Source organism: Lagenorhynchus albirostris, chromosome 8 (assembly GCF_949774975.1).
Source record: "Lagenorhynchus albirostris chromosome 8, mLagAlb1.1, whole genome shotgun sequence".
NCBI lineage: Eukaryota > Metazoa > Chordata > Mammalia > Artiodactyla > Delphinidae > Lagenorhynchus > Lagenorhynchus albirostris.
In genome coordinates this window covers 25,858,400-25,868,339 of record NC_083102.1, presented here as the reverse complement: position 1 = coordinate 25,868,339, position 9,940 = coordinate 25,858,400, and the positions used below count along the sequence as shown (strand labels likewise).

The window sequence follows — 9,940 nt, the reverse complement described above, 5'->3', positions numbered from 1 at the left end:
CACTCACAACTGGCCCCTTAACAAGAATGCCTGCCAGCCCAAGGATGGACCCCAGGTTATGGAAGACAGATCCCACCACCCTCTCTGCCAACAGTGCCAAAAAGGGCCATTGTTGATATGAAGACCTCTGTGCCTTCTGCCACCCAGGCATCAGTGGACCTCTGTGAGACTGTGCTTTCCCACCAGCCTGGAAGGGGCCCTCTATGGCCAACAGCCATTTATTTCCCAGTGCCTTGTGATGGCTACTGTGCGGCTGTTCCACCCCCGACCTCAGTCACTGACACTTGCCCCCAGAGTTGTGTTTCATCACTGGTGCCCTTTCTTCTGATCCAGCCTCCAGAGCCCTGCCTCAGGACCCCATCTTTGCTCCCTTCAGCTGCTTCCTGGATCTTCCTCTCTCTCACCAGAGTCACTTCCTGAAAGGCCACTCTCCCTGCTCTTGGACTCCATAGTTTCTGCCTCAGTAGCACGATCCCCACCACCGTGGTCTGTGATCGCTGTGTCTTGTGAGACTCTGCATCCCCCTCATAGCTTTGCTCAGCGTCCTTGGCATTTTGTGACTTCCTAACACTAGAGGAAATTTTTCTGTCAAAATGAGTGAGGCTCTTGGTGCCTTCTAGACTTTCTCCACCTCCTGACACGTGAAACTTTCCACAACTTTCCCTGGCCTCTTCATCCTTCTCCTGGAGTCAGTTATTGTGGGTAGGACACAGCCGCTGAGGTGTTTTATAAAGCCTCTGAGGGGCCTTCTGTAGTTCCTTTCCAGTCCATTTTAGTTAGACTATGTCACTGTGAGGCCATCAGCCCTTTTGTTTGAAGTTTGTGCCTCTCCACCTGGCCTGCCTTTGGTGGAACCTGGATAGTACTGTCGCCCTCTTCCCACTCTCTGCCTCTGCATCCTGGCGTTGGTTGTTTTCTGTGAAAACACCAGTGAACAGGTCCAGTATTTTTTCAAAAATACGGAACCCTTCACGACTTTGTGTGTCATCCTTGCACAGGGACCACGCTAATCTTCTCTGTATCGTTCCAGTTTTAGTAAATGTGCTGCCGAAGTGAGCACCAGGTCCAGTTTTGAACTGACCCTGAGGAAATAGGTCAGGAGCTGTGTGGGGAAGAAGGAGGGATGAGAACCACTGGAGAACTAAGAATAGTTTGTTTTTTCATTTTAACATTTTTTTTATATTGGTAGTAAATGCAGTGGAAACAAAAAGAAAAAGAAAGGAAAAGAGGAAGGTAAGACAGGAGGAAGAAAGAAATGAGAGAGAAAAAAGACAAAAGATAACCCCAAACCGTACTTCCTGTGGTAAGGTATAACCAGGAAGCTTTATTTTAAACCCTGAAGAACTGTGGCACAGTTAAAACTGCAGGAACATCTAACTAAAGCTGAATCATATAGCAACTGACTCTGCATTTGAGGGAACCTAGGTATCTAAAGGCCAAAATGTATATTCCAGGTTTCTATTTAATTGGACCAAATATATTTGAATTTTTTAACAAGCAATAATAATTACCCTGCTGCACATCTACCACATGCTTGACATGACTTTAAATGTTTACAGCTTTTATGTATGAGGTTGGAATTGTTATTACCACCGTTTTTACAAAAAGGAGACTCAACAGTGAAATTAAATAACTTCTCAAAGTTCTCACTGACAGGAAGTTTTGAGGACTGTTAGAAATTGCTTCAAATTGAGTTGTCTAACTCTAGACCGTGTGCTCTTTATTGCTATGATATTATTCTGGAATTATGTCCCTTTTAGCTTCACAGACCTACTTTGTCAGCTTCTGCTGGGAAATCTCATTATAGGAGGTGCACACACATGTGGAAACTCTACATCTCTACTCCTCAGTGACCTGACAACTCCGAATTTGGTAAAATTCAAGTGTAATTACTTGTGGCTTTTTATCTCCAAGTGATACTTCTTCCAAAAGCTGATGTGTTGAAAACAACATTATAGACCAAAGTTCTCCAAATATACTTGAATATAATGTCATGGAAATCATTCTAGCAGTATAGCGTTTATCCCTCTTTAAATCATTATAGCATTTAAGTTTGACTATTATCTATTTGTTTCTTTTTTGTTTGTTTGTTTTGTTTTTAATAGAGTATCCTGAAGAGTATATATTCAAAAAATAATAATTGCTGAATGACTGGATTTGGAAATTTTTCACCTGTGAAAGCTGAATTCTAGCTTCAGACACAGCTTTAGCTACCCTTAAAATAGACTAATGATATGCAAACGTTAGAGAATATTTTCAGAATGATTTTTTTCATTCTGAATTTTGTCTCTAACGGTGGAGACAAGGTATATATTATGGAAGAGCTGGTAGTAACCCTAAGGGTCATCAGAGGAGACTAGATTTGTATCTACAAAATGTACATGTTTCTCCAGACATAGGATTAAAGTCCCTTCAGTCTGATTTGGGTCTCCTCTTTCTTTTCAATACATTAACTTCTTTCCTCTGAGACCACATGACTCCTTACAGTCAAAATTCCAGGTTTATTTTCTTTCTGTTTATTTATCTTCTTTGAGGGAAATAGAAAGAAGATGAACAATCAGTTTATAAATATTGAGTAAACTGAATTTCACTCTTTGAAATTTTGTTGTGCAACTAGGAACAAAGGGTTATATTTGTTATAATGGTGATGAGGAAAAAAATTGATGAAATGATAATTTAGAAATATTAAACAACATTGCTTTATAAAATAATCTCATTTACCTAAAAATTAATGAAGAGGCTGCAGAAAAAAATAATGGTGACTTAGGAGAACCCAGCTTCCCCATTCCCCCACAAAGATCAATGATTGGATAGCTGGCCACAAATAAAAAACAGCTCTGGGAGGCCACTAGAGTCCACTTAGGAAGTTTTAGCAGCACAGTGGAAAAAACTGAAATAATCACACAGAGGAGAAGGAAGACAACTTCATTTTGCTTGCATCATCCTATCCCCAAGCCAGCACTCTTCAGTGCCAAGGAGTTTACCAGGTACAAAGAGTTTCTCTCACCAAGAAAGGAAGAACAGAGTGAGCAACCACCTTTTCCAGCCTCTTGGGGGCACTGCATGAAGATCTTGCTTAGGTTTCATCCCACCCAGTCTGGCAAAGCTGAGATGTATAGAGCTGGCTAGGAACAAGGAAGAAAAACACAGATTAGCAGACATGCAGCGGGAGTGACAGTTCATAGAGACCTGGATTAAAGACTTAAACATAAGACCTGAACCTGAAAACTCCTAGGACGAAACATAGGGAAAAACCTTCTTGACATTGATCTTTGTAGTGATTTCCTGGATATGAAAAGTACAAGCAACAAAATCAAAAATAAACAAGTGAGACTGGACCAAACTAAAAGCACAGTAAAAGAAACAATCAGCAAAAAGTAAAGGCAACCTATGGGATGGGAGAAAATATTTGCAAATCATATATCTGATAAAGGGTCAATATCCAAAATATATGGAGAACTCATATAACTCAATAGCAGGAAAAAAAAAACCTGATAAAAAACAGTCAGGCAACTCAGTAGACATTTTTCCAAAGGAGACACACACAAATGGCCAACAGGTACATGATAAAAGCCTCTACCTACCAATCATCAGGAAAATGCAAACCAAAACCACAATTAAATATCATCTCACACCTGTTAGCATGGCTATTATCAAAAAGACAAAAAATAGCAGGTATTGTTGAAGGTGTGGAGAAAAGGGAACTCTTGAGCACTCTTGGTGAGAATGTAAATTGGTATAGCTGCTGTAGAAAACAGTGTGGAGGTTCCTCAAAAAATTAAAAATAGAACTCCCATATGATCCAGCACTCCCACTTCTGGGTATATATCCAAAAGAAACAAAAACAAGATTTTGAAGAGATATCTGTGCCCCCATGTCCATTAGAGTATTATTCAACCTATTCAAAAACCTAAATGTCCATCAACACATTTCATATATATATGAAAAACAGTATTATTCAGTGAGAAGTCCTGCCTTTTGCGACAACTCTGATGAGCCTTGAGGGCATTATACTAAATGAGATAAGTCAGACAGATAAAGACATATACCTTAAGATGTTACTTATATATGAAATCTAACAGAGAGTAGAAAAGTGGTTACCAGGAGCTAGGAGGTGCTGGAAATGGGGAGATATTAGTCAAAGGATACAAACTTTCAGTTAGAAGATTAAAAAATTCTGGGGTTCTAATGTACAGCATGATTATAGCTAATAATACTGTATTATATACTTGAAAGTTGCTAAGAGAGTAGATCTTAATTGTTCTCACCACAAAAAAGAAATGGTAATTATGTGAGAGGCTGGAGGGCTTACAAATTAATGTTATGGTGGTAATCCTTTTGCAATATATAAACGTATCAAATTGACACACTGTACACCTTGAACTTTTACAATGTTATATGTCAATTATATCTCAGTAAATCTGGGAAAATAGAAATAAATAAACGAAGGAAGGAAGGCAGCAGTCAGGCTTTAGGGAGTATTTTGGAATCATTAATCAATTCCTTATGCCATCACATTGTTTTCTTGGAAATATAAAAATGACTAAGCAATATACTGACTTTTTATAGGTATAAAAGTAAAAATACATTACCTTGTTACTTTATTGTGAGGTCCAGTTTATTATTAGAAACATAATAACTACAATTCACAATGGAACCTGCACTTAAACATGAAACAGGCTCTCACGTGATACTGTTAGTTGATTATGAACTGTTCAGCTTCCTTGAAGTATGAGAGGTCTCAGTTGGAACATTTTCCCGGTTTTTGTCACAGTGTTTTAATCCAGATATTTCAGTGATGTCGGTGGTTTCATTGAAACCTCATCAAGACTGCTAAAAATCTTATATTTGCTCTTTATACTAAAATTCAACTCCAGAGAAAATTACAATATTCCCCTGCTCTACTTATGAGCAGTAAGACTTAGAAACTAACTTGAGTCAATATCATCCAACATAGGATTAGAATTTAAGGTAGTATTTTAAGAGAGTGTCACATCTCAGTTTTTGAGGAAGAAGTCACATGTGGAAATATTTACAGAGAAATATGTGAGAGCTGTTTTTAGTCTGGAATGGAAGGGTTCAGTGTCAGTCACCTTTACCTTCGATGCACCACTGCCAAAGCTGGGAACTAGTTTTCCTAGAATGTATGGTGTTAGGTTAGGGTTTGTTAATGAGAAGAGATTAGTTGAAACTTAGAAGCCATTACTCTCGGGAGCCAAGACATCACAGCTAAGGCGCCCTCCAACAAACTCCCTCTTTGTGATAGTGGCAAACAAATGTAACAGCTTCTTTGCCATCTGCATAAGCTCTGCAGTTCTCTACCTGCTCTAGTTTGAAGTCATTAGTAACAATTTCTCTACTTCTTTGACCACAGACTTTCTGTCCAACATGTACTTCTACATTTGTTTAAGCTCATATTCCTTTTTTTTTTTTCCCAGATGTCCTGCATTTTATTAGCTGCGTGATTTTCAGCAGACTCTTAACTGCTCTGGTTCTAGTTCCTCACCTATAATACAGCATGCCTGTCAAAAATTAAAGTTTAAATGAAAAAATATCTATTGCGCATTATAGACTAGAAGTCATTTTACAAGCATAACCAATTATTATCACATCAAGTCCAAATCTCTTTACCATTTTTCAAAGCCCTCTAAAACTTGACCTCATGCTCTTCATCCAGCATTATTTTTTTTAATTATTTTTTATTTTTTTAACATCTTTATTGGAGTATAACTGCTTTGCAATGTTGTATTAGTTTCTGCCGTATAACAAAGTGAATCAGCTATACATATATATATATATATCCCCATATCCCCTCCCTCTTGAGTCTCCCTCCCACCCTCCCTATCCCACCTGGTTAGGTGGTCACACAGCGCCGAGCTGATCTCCCTGTGTGATGCAGCTGCTTCCCACTATTAAGCTCACATTCCTTCATTAAACTGTTCCCTGAAAAACTGTAGTGTCTCTATCTCCTTGGGTACACCAAGATTAATAAAATTTTTGGCACCAGAAGTACTTCACGGGGGTCAGACTTAAGGATGGGAATCCGACATTCATTCTCTGATCTAACTAGATTTAAAGGTATTGATGATCTCACTGCCAGTGGTAATTAGGATGCAGTGAAGGGCAGTATTTAAAAATATACATTTGAGATACCATAAGGTCTTTGAGTTCCAGGGTTTAAAGATGTAGGAATGCTGGAGTCGAATTTTTGTATGTGAACTGTTTTCTCACCCCTAACTAGGTCACCTGTGAGGGTCCAGTGACCAATCCCTTCAGCACAGCTTTGAGGGATATATTGTGAGTATATATCTTTTCCCTAGAGCTGCCGTAACAAATTACCACAAGCATCGTGGCTTAAAACAACAGAAGTTTATTCTTTCACAGTTTTGGAGGCTAAAAACCTAAAATTAATCTGTCAGCATGGCCCTGCTCTCTCTGAAGTCTCTAGGAAAGAATCCTTCCTCGCTTCTAGTTTCTGATGGTTACTGTCAGTTCTTGGCATTCCTGGTTTCTTTGGCAGCTGAACTTCAATCTGTCTCTGTCTTCACATTGCCTTCTTCCCTGTTTCCTCTGTGTCTCTGTATTTCTAAATCTTTCTCTCTTTATTAAAGACTATCAGTCATTAGATTCAGGGCTCACTCTAATCCAGTACGACTTCATCTTAACTTGACATTATCTGTGAAAGCTTTATTTCCAAATAAGTCACATTCACAGGTACCAGGGGTTAGATCTTCAACCTGCTTTTGATGGACAAAAGTTAACCCATACAGTGAAGGAAGCAACAGTATTTTTTTTTTTTTTTTTAGCAGTACGCGGGCCTCTCACTGCCGTGGCCTCTCCCGTTGCGGAGCACAGGCTCCGGACGTGCAGGCTCAGCGGCCATGGCTCACGGACCCAGCCACTCCGCGGCATGTGGGACCCTCCCGACCCGGGGCACGAACCCGTGTCCCATGCATCGGCAGGCGGACTCTCAACCACTGTGCCACCAGGGGAGCCCAGCAACAGTATTTTTGAAAGTTACGGTAGGGGCTAGAGGCTGTTCTCTGCAAGCAAAGAATGACAGTGGAAGGTGGTGCTATTAAAATGGGGCTGCTGAGTTTAATGAGGTGGTAGAATCCTATAGTGGCAGGGCCAAGTGGTGGAACTTAATTACCAAACCTGGGTATGGTTAGCATAATACGCAGCAGGACCAGAATTGTAAATACTAAGAATGGTTTGGCCCTCAGAGATCTTCGGCAGTCTTTGCCAGTATATCATGATATCCTCAGGATGGAAATAGATGGCTAGCTGTCTTAATGTTTACTAGATTTATATAAACAACAAGGTTTGACATTATTCATGGCCCCTCACACAGCTCCCAGATCTGAGCTAGTTCACAGGCCCAAAAATCCTTAAAAGAAGGAAAGTCTAGGTGTTTATGAAGGATTTTCTTACAGTAACACACCCATGATTATGCTAACACTTGTAGTGGTTTTGTGTTCCTCAACAATAACAAATTGATAAAGGCTTTGAACTCTGAACTTTGAGGAGTTAAAATCAAAATAGTTTTTTGGAGTGACCGAGGGAGGCGCGCAGGGTCGCAGCGGCGCGGCAGCCGAGCTTGAGAGGGTCTGGGGACAGTAGTGCTCCCAGTGTGAGGGGCGGCGGCGCGGCGGCGGCGGCGCCCGCGGTCCCTGAGCGAATTGAGGACGAGGCCGCGAGGCGACGGCGCGGCGGGGCCCCCTCCAGCGGCCGCGCCCGGAGTAAGGCAAAAGAGAATGAAAGAAGTAGATAATCTTGAAAGTATAAAGGAAGAATGCCTTTTTGAGGAAGCTCAGAAGGTTGGTGCCAAATGTTTGTCTCCCACTGAACAAAAGAAACAGGCAGATGTAAGTATAAAATTATGGAAAAATGGATTCACAGTCAATGATGATTTCAGAAGTTATTCTGATGGTGCAAGTCAGCAGTTTCTGAACTCCATCAAAAAAGGAGAATTACCTTTAGAATTACAGGGAGTTTTTGATAAAGAGGAGGTCGATGTTAAAGTTGAAGATAAGAAAAATGAAGTATGTATGTCAACGAAGCCTGTGTTCCAGCCCTTCTCAGGACAGGGTCACAGACTGGGAAGTGCTACACCAAAAATTGTTTCTAAAGCGAAGACTATTGAAGTTGAGAATAAAAATAAGTTGTCTACTGTCCCAGTAAACAGTCTGGAACCCATCACTAATATACAGATCTGGTTAGCCAATGGGGAAAGGATTGTCCAGAAATTTAACATTTCTCATAGGGTAAGCCACATCAAAGACTTCATCGAAAAATACCAAGGATCACAAAGAAGTCCTCCCTTTTCCCTGGCAACAGCTCTTCCTTTCCTCAAATTACTAGATGAAACACTCACACTGGAAGAAGCCAATTTACAGAATGCTGTAATCATTCAGAGACTCAAAAAAACCGCTGAACCTTTTAAAGAACTTTTATAACATTGATTTTTGATACACTAAGTGGAAGGTTTCCAGAAAAATGATGGTCATAAGTGGACATGCACACCAAAATGGGAGGGAAGTCAGATTTGCTGAGCTTTGCACTATTTAACTCCCTCCTGATGAGAAGATTTTAAAATAAGTACAAGTTAGGAAAATAAACTATGACTGGAAACTATATTCAATGAACTTTTCCCAGAAGGCTACTCAGAAAGAAAAATAGACTTATTTTCAAATACCAGTTATTTAACGTAAGATATATTAAATAACTATATCATTTAAAATCTTAATACAGTATAAATTAGCAAATATGTTCATAGCATCTTTCATTCAAACATCATTCCCAAACAGCAGTGATTTGTTTAAATGTTAGCTGTCTCAGATTTTTTTAAATAGCAATACATTAAAAAATTATACATGGCAGGTTAAAAACATCAATGCAATTTTTTTATATCTGAGATACAATCAAAAGGCTGAAAGGAACTGCTTTCACCACAGCTATGCCTCACCCTCAGAAGTGTTCCCAATTTGCATTGTCTAATGGCAAGATACACTCAAATATTAACTTGGCAACAATATCTGGGATGTATTTTCATTTAAGAATAAAATTGTGTGGCTTAGTATAATGTCAGTATCAATCTGCTGACATACATTTCAACATTTTCGAAATGTATAAATTTAAAAGAATTCTTTTTTCTCTAGGAACCGCAGTTTATCCCCTACTTTATTTTCTTTCAGAAATTAGGGGTTTGGGGGCATCCCTGGTGGCGCAGTGGTTGAGAGTCCGCCTGCAGATGCAGGGGACACAGGTTCGTGCCCCGGTCCAGGAAGATCCCACATGCCGCGGAGAGGCTAGGCCCGTGAGCCATGGCCGCTGAGCCTGCGTGTCCGGAGCCTGTGCTCCGCAATGGGAGAGGCCACAACAGTGAGAGGCCCGCGTACCGCCAAAAAAAAAGAAAAAAAAAATTAAGGGTTTGTTCTTAGTTAACATTTGGAGCGGGCCATTTGTTTGCCACCACTCACGTAGAATCTAATGCTAGTGTTGTCACGTTACTAATTAACATTTTTTAAATGCGTCGTGTAAAGTATGGTTTTCTATTTCATACATCACACAGCCCATTTATATATTAAAGGATTTATTACATTATGATGTCACTAAGGAAAACATGCTAGATTTTTAACTAAAACTGGTTACACTTCAGTATCTCCCTGTCAGATTAAATCCCCTTGCCTGACAATAAGTTTAAGAAGCTTTTTGCAGACAATCTATTGAATCATATTTAAAGTGAAATATACATTGAATGTGCCAAGGAACTAAGTGGCCATGCCTAACAGCAGTAATGTTCATAGGGTGCTGGATGTCTGCTGGAAAGAGCAGTTCTCAAACTTTTTGGTCTCAAGACCTTTTATTTATGTGGGTTATAAATACTAATATATTTAAAATAAAAAAGTTATAAAATATTCATTAAAAATAATAAACA

The 9,940-nt window shown here is 39.6% G+C and overlaps 1 protein-coding gene and 1 non-coding gene across 2 annotated transcripts; one reads left to right on the top strand and one right to left on the bottom strand.

Moving 5' to 3' along the window:
- Positions 1-953: 953 nt before the first annotated feature.
- On the bottom strand, positions 954-1,060 carry LOC132525009 (U6 spliceosomal RNA). Its single transcript, XR_009542144.1, has one exon. It is a non-coding gene; the product is annotated as a U6 spliceosomal RNA (small nuclear RNA).
- A 6,499-nt stretch (positions 1,061-7,559) lies between these two features.
- Positions 7,560-9,079, top strand: LOC132524145 (UBX domain-containing protein 2A-like). Its single transcript, XM_060155980.1, has one exon. The coding sequence runs from the start codon at positions 7,758-7,760 to the stop codon at positions 8,457-8,459; it is 702 nt and encodes a 233-aa protein (XP_060011963.1). The 5' UTR covers positions 7,560-7,757; the 3' UTR covers positions 8,460-9,079.
- The last annotated feature ends 861 nt before the right edge of the window (positions 9,080-9,940 follow it).

Excerpts from the sequence above, each read along its gene's own strand:
- LOC132524145 (XM_060155980.1), top strand. The coding sequence starts at position 7,758 with ATGAAAGAAGTAGATAATCTTGAAAGTATAAAGGAAGAATGCCTTTTT.